Source organism: Rhincodon typus, chromosome 3 (genome assembly GCF_021869965.1).
Source record: "Rhincodon typus isolate 14 chromosome 3, sRhiTyp1.1, whole genome shotgun sequence".
Lineage (NCBI taxonomy): Eukaryota > Metazoa > Chordata > Chondrichthyes > Orectolobiformes > Rhincodontidae > Rhincodon > Rhincodon typus.
Genome location: NC_063334.1, coordinates 94,861,268 through 94,876,881, shown reverse-complemented (window position 1 = coordinate 94,876,881; position 15,614 = coordinate 94,861,268). Strand labels below are relative to the sequence as shown.

Genomic DNA, 15,614 nt, shown 5'->3' with positions numbered 1-15,614 from the left:
GGGTTTACATTTATTTGGAAAGTCAAGGACTGATTAGGGATAGTCAACATGGCTTTGTGTGTGGGAAATCGTATCTCACTAAGTTGAGTTTTTTGGTGAAGAAATGAAGAGGATTGGTGAGGACAGAGCAGTGGATGTGATCTCAACAAGGTTCCTCAGGGTGTACTGGTTAGCAATGTTAGATCGCATGGAATACAGGGAGAACTAGCCATTTGGATACAGAACTGGCTCAAAGGTAGAAGACAGGGTGGTGGTGGAGGGTTGATTTTCAGACTGGAGGCCTGTGACTAGCCATGTGCCTAAAGGATCGGTGCTGGGTCCACTGCTTTTTGTCATTTATATAAATGATTTGAATGTGAACATAGGAGGTATGGTTAGTAAGTTTGCAGATGACAGCAAAATTGGAGGTGTATTGGACAGTGAACAAGGTTACCTCGGAGTACAACAGGACCTTGATCAGATGGGCTAAAGGGCCAAGGAAGACCCATCACCTTCAGATGGAAAGAGACAAGAAAGAAAGCTACTTTTATGCTTTAACCCAACTGAACAGTGCTTCATTCATCTCACTATGTTAAAGTCTATTCCATAGTTACATTATTGCATATTATGTAATTAATTTTGCTTTCCCCTTCTGAAACTGATACCTGGAATTCCAAATCACATCATCTGGCATTCAGCAGAGCCATGTGATATAATCTGACCATCAATATTGGGTATGGTGCGCACATATTCTCATCCTGAAGGACTGCCTTTTCCAACTGTGAACAATTGCTGGCATACTGACCGTTCCACAAATCTAACACCACAACAGGGTTTACCACTTAATCACCTGCTTCCTAGCCACCTTAATTGTAGCCATGAATCAACAGATCTGCTTTCTCACAGCACAGCTTGCACTCACTGTCTTTGTTCTGTTTTTGCTGCTGGTGATCTGTCTCCTTTCCAGTCTCTATGTTGAGCATTGAATGTATTCAGACCAGCCATAACAAACCCTGAGTACAGAATGCAAAAATATTGGTGTAGATTTCTCAACTTATATTTCTGATTATATATCTATTATGATTATATTTCTGATGGCATCCTGCTATTATTCTTTGTGCAGTGTGAAAGCAGAACTGAAGCCAAGAATGTACAACCATGAGCACTACTTTCCCTCCTTTGCTCTTCTAATTCAGTGAGCCTTCTTTGGAAGGGCAAATGAGGTGGAGACCCATGTTTGGCACTGTCTCCACTGGCTTTTAGGACCCATGTGAAATTAGATCAAAGATGTCGGAAGTGCACAATTGAATCGTAGAATGTCAGCAAAGGAGAATACGTCCGAAATCGTTTATATAAATGATTTGGATGAGAATATAGAAGTCATGGTTAGTAAGTTTGCAGACGATACCAAAATTGGTGGCATAGTAGAGATAGAGAAGAAGGTTTTCTAAGATTACAAAGGGATCTTGATCAAATGGGTCAATAGGCTGAAAAATGGCAGATGGAATTCAATCTGGATGAGTGCAGTGTATTGCATTTTGGTACAACAAACAAGGATAGGGCTTATACACTTAATGGTAGGGCCTTGGGTAGTGTTGTAGAAAAGAGGAACTTAGGGATGCAGGTATATAATTTTTTGAAGTTTGTGTCACATATAGACAAGAGTGGTTAAAAATGTGTTTATCTCAGTCTTTTAAGTATAGGAGTTGGGAAGTCATGTTGAGTTTGTATAGTTTGCAGTTTGTAGGACATTGATGAGGCCTCTTCTGCAATACCATGTCTGGGTCTGGTTACCTAGTTATAGGAAGGATGTTGTTAAGCTGAAAGGGTTCAAAAGAGATTTACAAGTTTGTTGCCAGGTATGGAAGGTTGAAGTTATAAAGAAAGGCTGGATAGGCTGGGACTTTTCTCACTGGAGTGTAGGAGGTTGAGAGCCAACCTTAAAGAAGTTTATAAAATAATGAGGGGTATTGATAGGGTTAATGGTCTTTTCCCTAGGATGGGGGATTTCAAGACTAGGAGGCGCATTTTTCCGTTGAGAGGAGAGAGATTTAAAAAAGACACGAGGGGCAAATTTTTTGCACAGAGTGGTTCACGTGTGGAATGAACTTCCTGAGGGAGTGGTGGATATGGGTACAATTGCAACTTTTAAAAGACATTTGGATATGTACATGAATAGGAAAGGTTTGGAGGGATGTGGGCCAGGAGTAGGCAGGGAGGACTAGTTTAGTTTGGGATTATGGTCAGCATGAACTGTTTGGACTGAAGGGTCTGTTTCCATGATGTATGGCTCTGAGTGGCAGATGGAGTTTAATTTAGATAAATGTGAGGTGCCACATTTTGGTAAGGTAAATCATGGCAGGACTTATACACTGAGTGGTAAGTTCTTGAGAAATGTTGCTGAACAAAGACACCTTTGAGTGCAGGTTCATAGTTCCTTGAAAGTGGGGTCCCAGATACACAAGTAGTGAAGAAGACTTGCCTTTATTGGTCAATGCATTGAGTACAGGAGTTGAGAGGTTATGTTGTAGCTCTTCAGGACATTGGTTAGGCCACTCTTGTAATACTTAGTGCATTTCTGGCCTCTGCTAAGGAAGGCTGTTGTGAAACTTCGAAGGGTTCAGAAAAGATTTACAAGGATGATGCTAGGGTTGGAGGATGTGAGCTAGAGGGAGAAGCTGAATAGGCTGTGGGCTAGTTTCCCTGGAGTGTCAGAGGCTGAGGGGTGACCTAATCGAGGTTTATAAAATCACGAGGGGCATGGAAAGGGTGAATAGCCAAGGGGTGGGGGGCGTCCAAAACTAGAGGGCTTAGTTTAAAGTGAGAAGGAAAAGATTTAGAAGGGACCTAAGGATAACTTTTTCATAAATAGGGTAGTGTGTGCATGAAATGAGCTGCCAGAGGAAGTGTTAGAGGCTGGTACAATTACAACATTTAAAAGGCATCTGGATGGGTATATGAATTAGAACAGTTTAGAGGGATATGGGCCAAATACAGGCAAATAGGACTAAATTTATTTAGGATATCTGGTCAGCATGGACGAATTGGATTGAAGGATCTGTTTCCATGTTGTACAGCTCTATGACGCTGTGACCTTATATGTATGAGAAATCCTAATGAAAACTTTACAGACAATCTTATTTCTTAAAATAAACTGATTTGATCTTTCTTCCTCTGTCTATTTCTAATGGATTGTTTATTGTTCTTTGAAGTCTTGTAGTCCAACTCATTCCCACCCACTTCCGAAACTTCCAGCTGTCACCTGCGGAGGTCACATCAGTGAACATACTGTGAACTGAAGAATCCACCACTCTTATAACCTACTCAGCTCCCTTAAACGTGAATCACTACCCAGGAACAAAGTTGCTTTTGTTTGCATTATAGTTTAATAATCAAGTTTCAAACCTGTTTGTTTCTATGCTCAGGTTTTTAATTATAAAACTGTATACTCGTATATAAATATAAATCTTGAATAAAAATATATTAATCTATATAAAATTGTAAAAATGTATACTAACCACTCTCAACATGTTTTGCCAACTTCAAATATGATGCACATGATACTCCAGATCCATCTGTCTTTTGTACGTCTTAGAACTGTGCTAATAGTTCTATACTGCCTCCCCTTACTACATCTGTCAAAATGCACCCCCTATTCATGTCTGTTAAGTTCCACTTGCCAGATATTGTCCGTTTTCCTGTGTCCTGTTGTGGCTGATTTTTAACCTCCTCACTGGATTCACACCTCCGAGTTTGGTATCACAGCAAATTTTGAAATTTTACTCTGTTTTGCAAAATTTACGTCACTTAGAAACAATGGTCCTAGCACTGACCCTTGGGAAACACCACCGGCTACAATGCTGCAATTTGAAATACAGCCATTTACAACATTTCTGTTCTCAAACCAACTTTTATCCAACCTGATTCTGACATTTCTATTCCATAAGGTTCAACAATGTTAACCAGCTTTTTTAATATAGTACTTTGTCAGATGCTTTCCTAAAATCCATGTAGACAAAATTCATCACATTCCCTCATCAAGCCTTTCTGTAACTTCATCAAGAAATACAATTTAATTAGTGAAACACAATCTGCCTTTCAGAAATCCATGTTGTAGCTGTCTATGGAAAAGGGATGAGCAGTTGCTGGAAATTACTTTTGTGTTAATAAGTGCTGATTAGAATCAGCTTTTATAAAATTATGTAAGCAGATTTCATAACAGCTCACTGACTGTTCCTACCCCATGAATGTCCAGTCTCAGAGATCGCAGGAACTGCAGATGCTGGAGAATCTGAGATAACAAGGTATAGAGCTGGATGAACACAGCAGGCCAAGCAGCATCAGAGGAGCAGGAGGCTTGGCCTGCTGTGTTCATCCAACTCTACACCTTGTTATCCCTAATTCCAGTCTCATTCTGATTTAGGGGGTTGATCCATTTTTTTATAGTGCCATGTGGCAGGCCTGTGGTGCCAGCTATTGGCTGTGCCATATATAAAGTCTTCAATTCATCATGAAGCTTCCTGTGGTACAGCCTAACCAATGATCCACTGTGGTATAACATGCCATTCCAGAGGTATCTGGGACATTGGCAGATCTGCAATTTCAATTCTTAGTACATGACAACAACCTTCTGTCAGCCAAGTGGCTTATCGTAACATTAATGTGCGTGTGATATAATTCACTGTAATCCCATGATTTTCACTTCCCCACTTTGCACATCTTATAATTTGTGACGTGACTAAAAGGAGCTTTGTGGAATAATTTCCCACAAAATTCCAATTAGAATTTCAATCAGAGGCTGCTATGGAGATTTACAAAGATTTCAGACCATTTCTTTTATCTTGCATCAGTTTGCCTAACATTTTATTTTGTCATTTCTTTCTGCATTTTTCAGCTTCTCTGTATAATTTTGTGTGTAATTTTGACTTTTATATGGGTTGGCCTGATTGTGTATTTACTAACTGTTGCATAAACAAAAGAGTATGGTGACCATGTCACATGTTGTGTGGAGAAAATCCTATAATAAGAGGCAATTGTTAATCCCATAGCCTGCTGTTCCGCTCTCAGCAAATGTAAGAATTTAGGTCTCAGTTTGTTGAAAAACTCAGCTTGAGACTTTTTGCTGAAGAGAAATTAAGGGTGTTAGAAGCAGGAAGAGACCACAAAATTGAAATCTGAATCTGAAAAAATGAATCTTGGTTAATAGCTACTTGATAGAAATCTATATGGTTGTGTAATGTACAATTTCCAGATCAAATGTATTCTTACCAGTTGTTCTTATTTGTGCACAATCTGCTGTTTTCTAGTGGGAAGATGAGAGGAATCTGGGTGCAGCTTTACTCTTGGTTGGACTGAAGCAGAATAATACTGTTGGATTTAGCTCTCAACTTCTGGGACTTGCATTTCTCGGTATTTTTCATACAGCTGTTTTCTTCAGTATATCTAATGTGCCATATACTTAGGTATATATATATATGTATATAGAAACATAGATACTAGGAGCAGGTGTAAGCCATTCAGCCCTTCGAGCCTGCTGCGCCATTCAATATGATCGTAACTGATCATCCAACTCAGTACCCTGTTCCTGCTCTGTCCCCATACCCTATGATTCCTTTGACCGTAAAAACTATATCTAACTCCTTCTTAAAAACATTGAATGTTTTGGTCTCAATCGCTTTCTGAGGCAGTGAATTCCACAGGCTCACTGCTCTCTTAGTGAAGAGACTTCTCCTCAGCTGAGTGCTAAGTGGTCTGCCCCATATCTTGAAACTGTGACTTCTGGTTCTGGACTTCCCAGTTATTGGAACCGTCTTTCCTGTGTTTAGCCTGTCTAATCCTATTAGAATGTTATAGATATGTATGAAACCCCTCCTCATTCCTCTAAACATCAGTGAGTATACTCTCTTCACATGTCAGTCCTGCCATCCCAGCCAAACCTTCATTGCAATCCCTCTGTAGCCTTCCTCGGATAAGGAGACCAAAACTGCGCACAGTACTCCACATGTGGTTTCACCAAGCCCTGTACAATTGCAGCAAGATATTCCTGCTCCTGTACTTGAATCCTTTCACTATGAAAGCTAACATTGCATTGCTATCTTCATAGCCTGCTGCACCTGCGTGCTTACTTTAAGTAAAAACCGAAAGAACTGCGGGTGCTGTACATCAGGAACAAAAACAAAAGTTGCTGGAAAAGCTCAGCAGGTCTGGCAGCATCTGTGAAGAAAAATCAGAGTTAACGTTTCGCGTCTGAGGAAGAGTTACCAGACCTGAAACGTTAACTCTGATTTTTCTTCACAGATGTTGCCAACCTGCTAAGCTTTTCAAGCAACTTCTGTTTTTGTGCTTACTTTAAGTGACTGATGAACAAGGACACCCAGGTCTCATTGCATCTCCCCCTTTCCAAATCTATTCAGATAATAATCTGACTTCCTGTTTTTGCTACCGAAGTGGGCTACCTTATACTCATTCACATTATACTTCATCTGCTATGCATTTGCCCACTCACTCAAATGTCTAAATCACACGGAAGAATAGAGTCATAGAGGTTTACAGTACAGAAAAAGGCCCTTCACCCACTGAGTCTGTGCCAGTCAAAAACAGGTACCCAATATTCTGGTCCCATTTTCCAGGACTGAGTCCTTGGTCTTGTATGCCTTGTATGCATTGTAAGTATGCATCTAAATATTTCTTAAATGTTAGTGAGGATGTCTGCCTCTGTCACCCTTACAGGCAGAGAGTTCCAGAGCCCCTCCACCCTCTGGGTGAAGAATGTTTTCCTCACACCCTGTCCAACCCTCCTGCCACTCATCTTAAATTTATGCCCCAAGTCATTGACCCCTCAACCAAGGAGAGAAGTTTTTTCTGTTGACCCTGTCTGGGCTCCTCCTAATTTTATACATCTCAATCATGTCCTCCCTCAGTCTTCTCTGCTCTAAGGAAAGCAATCTCAGTCTATCCAATCTCTTCCCATAACTGAAACACTCCAGCCCAAGCAACATCCTGGTAAATCTCCTGTGTACCCTCTCCAGTTCAATCATGTCCCTCCTATATTGTGGTTTCCAGAACTGCACACAATACTGTGGTCAAGCCAACATCTTACACAGTTCCAGGATAATCTCCCTGCTCTTAAACCCTATGCCTCAGCGAATAAAGGCAAGTATCCAATCTGCCACCTTAACCAATTTATCCAACTGTCCTTATACCTTAAAGGGCTGGTGGACATGCGCATGAAGATCCCTCTGATTCTCGATGCTTCCCAAGGCCCCACCATTCATCATGTATTCCCTTGCATAGTCTGACCTGCCCAAGTGCATCACGTCACATTTGTCTGGATTGCATTCAATTTGTCACTAATCAGCCCACCTCACCAGCCTGTCTATAACCTCTTGTAATCTAGGGCTGTCGTCCTCAGTGTTTACCTCCCTACCAATTTTTGTATCATTTGCGAACTTAGTGATGAACCCTCTTACGTTCCCAGTGGGCACAGAATTCCAGTTGGAAAATCACCCCTCAACTATGAGCCCTTGCTTCCTGCCACTCATCCATTTCTGGATCCAGTTAACAAAATTTCCTTGGATCCCATGGGTTCTACACTTCGCTATCAGTGTCCCAGTTCAAGTAGGCTGGATCTCTGCATCCTCCTCAGTTCACCTTTCCACATAGCTTTGTGTCATCTGCAAACTTGGAAATTTTACATTTAGTTCCCTCATCTAATTCATTAATTAAATATTGTGAACAGCTGGGTCTAAGCACTAGTCCCTGCTGTGCCCCTCTAGTCACTTCCTGTCACTTGGAAAAAGACCCGTTTATTACCTACCCCATTTTTATTCTGTCTGCCAGCCAGTTCTCTATCCATGTCAGTACACTACCCCCAATCCCATTTATATGCTAATCTCTTATGTTAGACATTATCAAAAACCTTCTGAAAGTCCAAGTAAACCATGTTCACTGGCTTCTCCCTACTACTTACATCTTTGAAAAATTCCGGTTATTCTGTCAAGCATGATTTCCCTTCTTGTAAATGCAAACTAACTCTGTCCAATCTGGTCACCGCCTTCCAAGTACTTTGCTATTAAATCTTTTATACTGTACTATAGCATTTTCCCTATTACTGAAGTCAGGCTAACTTGTCTGTAATACCCCGTTTATTTCTGTACCTCCTTTTTTAAATAGTGGGGTCACATTCGCTACTTTCCAATCTGGGGCTTGAATCTTGAACAATGACCCATCAATGCATCCACTATTTGTAGGGCAACTTCCTTACATACTCTGAGATGTGGATTATTGGGCTCTGGGGATTTATCAAGCTTTAATCCCATCAGTTTCCCAACACCAATTCCCTACTGGTACTGATTTTGCTCATTCCCTCCCTTTCATTAGACTCTGCATTTTCCAACATTTTTGGGACTCTATTTGTGTCCTTCTTTATGAAGACAGAACCAAAATATGAATGTAAATGGTCTGCCATCTCTTTGTTCCTCATTATAACTTGCCCTATTTCTGACTACAAGGAACCTACATTTGCCTTCACTGATTTTTTTTTTTTTCTCTTCACTCACTGAAGCTTTTATAATCAGTTTGTATGTTCCACACAAGCTTATTCTCTTACTCTACTTCAACCCTCTCTATCAATGACTTTGCCAACCTTTGCTGAAATCTAAATTGCTCCCAATCCTTGTTAAACACGGTCAGGCCACCTTTCGCTTTTTGTTCTTGTGCCGCGACTGGAACAAGCAGTTGTTGCAGTTCCTCCACATGCTTTTTAAATGTTTGCCATAGTCAAGCCACCACTATGCCTTTAAGTAACATTTCCAAATATATTATAGCTAGCTCATACCTCATACCATGAATCCTTTATTTAGATTCAGGACTGTAGGCTCAGAGTCATCTACCTCACTCTCTACCTTAATGAAGAACTCTGTCATGTTACGGTCACTCTTCGTCAAGGAGCCTCATACAGCTAGATGGCCAATTATTTCTTTCTCATTACACAAAACCTAAGCTCCACCTCTACAGATTGCACTTCACAAGAGCTAATGTCCTTCCTCTTAATTGCATTAATGTTATCTTTTACCAGCAATGCTACCCGACCTCCGTTTCCTTTTTGTCTATCCTTCCTAAAAACTGAATACCCCTCGATAAACAAAACTGCAGGATGTTTGAACTGCTTTAGATCCTATGTACAATTCTAATATTCTGAAACTGTGGATAATCTTTAACAGGAAAAATTGAACTAGCTAAGGGGATCCGTGCTGTTTACACCAACATGCCCCTCATGTGGACCCCAGGATACTTGAATCGTGCACTAAATGTGATGGAAAATACAGTGACGGCATCAAATGAAATAAAGCTTTGCAAAGAAACGGTAAGAAACAATGAAATACTGTACTACTTTATTATTTGCGTTCTACTATGCTGTAAGGGAATACTACGTTGTATTAAATTCAATCTGCTTATAAACCTCGTGTTGCACTTGGGAGTCCTGTATCCATTCTTATTGACACTCATTTTTCATTTTAATGGGCACAGGTGAGAAATCATAGAAATTCAGCCCCTTTCATCTTCATTTAGCTCTTGAAAAGAATGCTGAACGTGGAATAGGGACTGGAGCCTGTGTCAGCCACTGTTCCTGGTACTCTGACATATTGCAATACTGTAAAAGGAGAATGATACAATTGAATCCATTCAGAATGCCAAAATATCTAGTTCAAAGGTAAAATGTGAAATATTTTCAACATGTTTTGGTTTCCTTTTTAAGAGCTTGAAATAGACAGTGGAGCTGATCCACAGGTACAAATGGAAGAACGTGGCTTATATTTTTTTTGTATTCACCATTCTCTGTCCTGTCTTAGGTGTCAAAATTTCATTTGGTTGATTTCAAATATTTTCATTCATGTAAAGCATATTCTTTCTTCAGCTTGAGAAGGGTATGCAGGTCTGGAGCATAAACATTGCCTATGTATTGTGCAGTAGCTGTTCTTGCTGTTTGACCTGGATTGCCCTGCTTTTGTGTAACGATTTGGCCAGCAGCAGTCACAATACAGACAAAACCATTCATTGACATGCAGCCATTCCAGGGATTCTGTCCTGTGATCAGGAGGCGCTTTAATTTCTGGACCCCTTGCAGAGCAATACATTTTAATGGACTTTTATGATTTTTAATCTGTGTATCTTCTACAAACAGAACACGATGAATTAATTGAACAATTTTTGAAAGCTATTTTGACAATGAAACACATTGTCAGCAAAGGATAGAATGTTCTCTTTGACACTACATCAGCACTGCTAAAATTGCATTATGCCTGAGGGTAATTGCTGAGCAATAACCCACATGATGCTGGAAATTGACCATCTAATTTAATTGCCAACAACTGTCTGTTGCTATTAGCATGCTCAGATACTTTAACAGATTCGAGGAGGTGTTCGTAATGTTTTTGGTCATGGCAATAGGATGCAGTGCTCTAAAATACTAGACAATTATTCAACAAATTGGTGGCTTGATTTATAAAGCTAGTCACTAAATAAATGATTAGTCACTTTTAACTTTAATATTGTTTATTATGTGTTTACAAATGCTGTGGATAGTGTAGCCCTACAATATTTGTAGTGTTGTGGAGAATGACCTGGAATTTGCAGTGGCAGTAATGCAAGCCAGTGTTTTCCATTCATACTCGGCTGAAACTGAGGGCAACTTCTGAAGGCTGCATAGGTTTATGTTCTCAAAATTAAAACGTTGTTACACTGTTGAGCTGCCCCAACAATCGCAAAGAGTAAGTAACAGGAAACTGTATGAATGATTGAAATCTTTCACTCCTTATGCTGTTAATGTCACAATTTTAAAAAATCCATTGAAAATGTTATACCTTGTTGAATGAGCTGTGGCTGCGAACTGAACAGGGGAACTGGAGTAATTCCTTTAGCTTCTAGAAAGAGTTCCACGATTCAATGTAATCATGGCTGGTCAGCAATCTAATTCCACTTACCTGCCTGATCCCAGTTTCACTTGATTGCCCTAGAGCTCAACAATCTGCCTCAACCTTGAATATACTGAAGGGCTGAACAAGCGTAGTCCTCTGGGATACAGAATTCCACTGGGGCAGCACGGTGGCTCAATGGTTAGCACTGCTGCCTTACAGCGCCAGGGACTCAGGTTCAATTCCAGCTTCAGACAACTATCTGTGCGAAGTCTGCACATTCTCCCTGTGTCTGCATGGATTTCCTCCAGGTGCTCCAGTTTCCTCCCACAGTCCAAAGATGTGCAGTTTAGGTGGATTGGCCATGATAGATTACCCATACTTCCAAACCCATGACCACTTCCATCTAGAAGGATATAACAGATAACAGAAGGCAACAGATATGTGGGAACACCATTACCTTCACGTTCCCCTTCAAGCCACTCACCATCCTGACTTGGAAATATATCCCTTCACTGTCGCTGGGTCAAAATCCTGGAATTCCGCACCTAATGGCATTGTGGGTCAACCCACAACAGGTGGACTGCAGCAGTTCAAGGAGGCAGCTCACCGCCACCTTCTCAAGGGCAACTAGGGACAGGCAGTAAATGCTGGCCAGCCAGTGACACCCTCATCCCACAAATGAATAGAAGGAAAAAAAGGTTAGGTTGATTAGCCATGGGAAATGCAGGGTTACAGGGACAGGGTAAGGTGGTGAGTTTGGGTGTGATGCTCTTTTGGAGAGTCGGTGTGGACATGTTGGGCCAAATACAGTTTACACACTGTACGGATTAATGATTCTATGAATTCATAACGCTGCTGAACTTTTGGTTCATTTCAATCTTAAATGATTAACTCTCATTTCTAGGCTCTCCAAACAGGGAACAATCTCTGTGTCCACCCTGTCAACTTCCCTCAGAAAGTATTAATGAAATTACTTCTGATTCTCCTAACTTCCAGAAAATAGTGTCCAAAGTTCTTCATCCCAGGAATTATCTAACGAAGCTTCACCGTACTGCAAATATATTCTTCCTTGGATAAGAGTGCTTAACTGTACACAGTAAACAGATGTGGTTTCAGAAACCTGTATCTTCACCATTTTCTGCTCCAACCCGTTTGCTATAAACGCCAATATGTCATTTACCTTAATTGCCTAATATACATTAAATCCTGGAATGGTGCTCAAAGACTTTTACAAGAACAGTTCAACTAACCCCACTACTATCTTTTTCCTATAGCTGTATAAGATGTTTTTTTTCTTTTTCTGCTTATCCAATTCTGTTTCAGAGTCATGATTGAGTAAGCTTCCAGAACAAGCTCATTTCAAATCTGAATTAGTTGCTGCATTTAAAAAAATCTCTCCTAGCCTTTGGTTCTTTTGCAAATCACCTTTGAATGTGTTTCCTCTCTTCTCAACACCTCTGCCAAGTTGAACAACTTTTCTCTACTCATCCAGACTCCTCATGATTTTGAACATCTCTATCTTCCTCTCTGTCTTCTCTTCTCTAAGAGCTATCCAAGTTTCTCTAACCTTACCTTATAACTGAAGTTCCTTATCCCTGAAACTGTTACTGTGAAACTTGGATGCAGTTTCTCCGAAGGCTTCACATTCTTCCTCAAGTGCTGTGTACGGAATGTTCAGTTGAGGCTGAACCAATATTTTATAAAGATTCATTATAACTTCTTTGCTTTTCTACTCTGTATTGTATCAAATGGTTGGAACATTTATTATGCTTATTCTGTTGTGCCACTCTTTCTATTTAGCATAGTATGTGTCACATGCATTTTAACCTTCTGTGTTTCTTGTGTGAAGATGCCCAATTCTGTATAACCATAAAAATTTAAAAGTTTCTTACCATTAAAAATGTTCTACTTTTCTCTTAAAAAAGTGAATAACGGTACCACCTGCCACCTATTGTTCATTACCTCACTTAAGCTGTCTAATTCCCTTTGTATCCTGTTCTTATCCTTTTTACAATTAACTGCCCCGGTGACATTTATATTTTCTGTAAACCTGGGATGCATTATTCTAGTTCTTTTCTCTAAGTCCTGAAGGTAGTTTGTAAATGGCTGAAGCCTGGCACTGATCATTGTGAAGCATTGAAGCATTATGACTTTGTGACATTTTCCTGCTTTATTCACAGTGACATATGAGGAACATTTGAGGACTCTGGGACTATACTCATTGGAGTTTAGAAGGATGAGGGGGAATCTAATTGAAACTTACAGAATACTGAATGGACTGGACAGAGTGGATGTTGGGAAGATGCTTCCATCGGTGGGAGAGACTAGGACCTGAGGGCACAGCCTTATAGTAAAGGGAAGACCTTTAAGATCAGAGATAAGGAGAAATTTCTTCAGCCAGAGAGTGGTGAGTCTATGGAATTCACTGCCACAGAAAGCTGTGGAGGCCAGGTCATTGAGTATATTTAAGACAGAGATAGATTCTTGATTGTCAAGGCGATCAAGGGTTACGGGGAGAAAGCGGGAGAATGGGGTTGAGAAACTTATCAGCCATGATTGAATGGCGGAGCAGACTCAATGGGCTGAATGGCCTAATTTCTGCTCCTATGTCTTTTGGTCTTATAGTAACCTTGCATATTGTTTACATTCAGTTATTCATTTAATGCCGTCTTGTATGCCTTGATTGAACCTGCTTCCATCACAATTCCAGGCAGTGCACTCCAGATCTTAGCTTCTCACTGTCTGAAAAAGCATTTTTCTCTCATTGCATTTGCTCTTTTTGCAAATTACTTCAGACCTGCACACTGTCATTCTTGATACTTTTACAAGTGGGAACCATTCTTCCTATTAACTCTGTATGGACCTATCATGATTTTGAAAACTTCTGTGCAATCTCCTCTTAGCCTTCTCCACTTGCAGAAAAAAGCCCCAGTGTATCTTCATAACTAGATCCATACTCTCCAATGTGTTTACATCCTTCCCAAAATGTAACACTCAGAACCACGCACAGTACTCAAGCTGAGGCCAAGCAAGTGTCTTGTATAAGTTCAGTATAACTTCCTGCTCCTGTACTTGTTGCAGAAAGCCTAGGATACCATTCATTAACTGCATTATTAACTGCTCTCTCCACCTGTCCTGCCACCTTTTATGTCTACACCCAGGTCTCTCTGCTCCTGCAAAACCTTCAGAAAGTACCCTTTATTTTATACTGTCTCTCCATGCCTTTTCCACAATACATATCACTTCATTCTTCTCCACATTGAACTTCATCTGCCATCTATCTGCCAACTCCACCAAATTGTCATTGCAGAGGTTCTATAGTGCCCCCCTCACAGAGTACAGTGCCTCTAAGTTTTGTATCATCTACAAGCTTGAGAATTGTTTTCTGTGCCGAAGTATATTATGAGTAAAAGAAAAGTTCCCAATATCACTCCTGGCGAACTCTATTACAAACCTTCCTCCGCCTCAAAAAATATCCATTAATTTTTATTCTCTTTCCTATCACCCGACCAATTATGTGTCCACATTGCTACTATCCCTTTTATTCCATGAGCTGTAACTTTGCTCCTAAGTCTGCTCTGCGGCACTGTATCAAATGTCTTTTGGAAAACCACACTAGCAGCATTACCCTCCTCTGTGAAAACTTGATTGCCTGTTTGCCTCTCTTTATATCCTGTCCTATTGTCTATGGTTTTATCCTAAATCACTAAGGTTACTCCTCCCCTTTACCATTTTTTCTGTCTTTCCTGTAGACCGTACAATTGATATATTCAGTTCCCAGATTTGACTTTTTTCCAATCATGTCTCAGTAATGGTTCTGTTACATACCTTCCAAACTGAAGTTATGCCTGCAATTCATTCAGTCTTGTCCTTATACACAGCAATTGGATAAAGAACCATTAATTTGTGCCATCTTATGCTTGATTTAGCTTTAATGTTTTACTTGCTTCAGAAATGCAGGATGAGGAATCTATTTAGCTACTTGAGCTTTTTTTGCCTTTCAGTTCAATCATAGTTGATCTGCAGCCTGACTTTATTTGACAGCCTTTTCACCATAGCCTTAATACTTCAGTTAACAAAAATCAATCAAATTCAAATGTAAAATTAACAATTTTCAGAAGAGAGTTCCAACCTTCTTTGTTTTTATAAGTATTTTGTAATTTCAGTCCTGTTTTTTATTTCTCCCTCCTGTGTTTTTTTTTCTTTTTGTTTTTCCTTCACCTGTAATACTAAATGGTCACATCTGCGTTGACTTTCTTCACTTTTGTTTGCTATTATTAACACTACAATTTCCAAACCAGCCCTCCAACTATTTAATTTGCCCATGGGCCCTCGATTTATGCTTTCCTTCAGGACATTGGTGTCAACCTAGTTTCTGTGCACCTCTGTCCAATACTGAGGACATGAAATGGATTCTATCTTTCTCACAGCAACCTTTCAGCTTCATGGTCACATCACAATTCTGCTTAGCCCAACAATAAATTGCACGTGGATTACATAGTAATCTAGAGATTATAAAAAATCCTCCCCCTGAGCCCTGTTTGCTGTGCACTATAGGCTTTTTTGCTTTGATTAGTCCATACAATCATATACCTAAGCAAAATTTTCTTTAAAGTCCCTGTGTGTGTGGCTTATTTGATCCCTGCATTGTGCATTCCCAATTGTTACATAGCTGTGCACCTTGTTTTCTCTTTGTTCGTTCATGGGATGAGGGATTCG

The 15,614-nt window shown here is 40.1% G+C and overlaps 1 protein-coding gene across 1 annotated transcript in view; it reads left to right on the top strand.

Moving 5' to 3' along the window:
• The window catches only part of mrps27 (mitochondrial ribosomal protein S27), an 81,946-nt gene that overhangs the window by 52,232 nt on the left and 14,100 nt on the right, over positions 1-15,614 (top strand). Inside the window, exons 8-9 of the mRNA XM_048595145.1 lie at positions 5,286-5,388; positions 9,201-9,343. Coding sequence (XP_048451102.1) covers positions 5,286-5,388; positions 9,201-9,343 — 246 coding nt within the window. The remainder of the gene's footprint in view (positions 1-5,285; positions 5,389-9,200; positions 9,344-15,614) is intronic.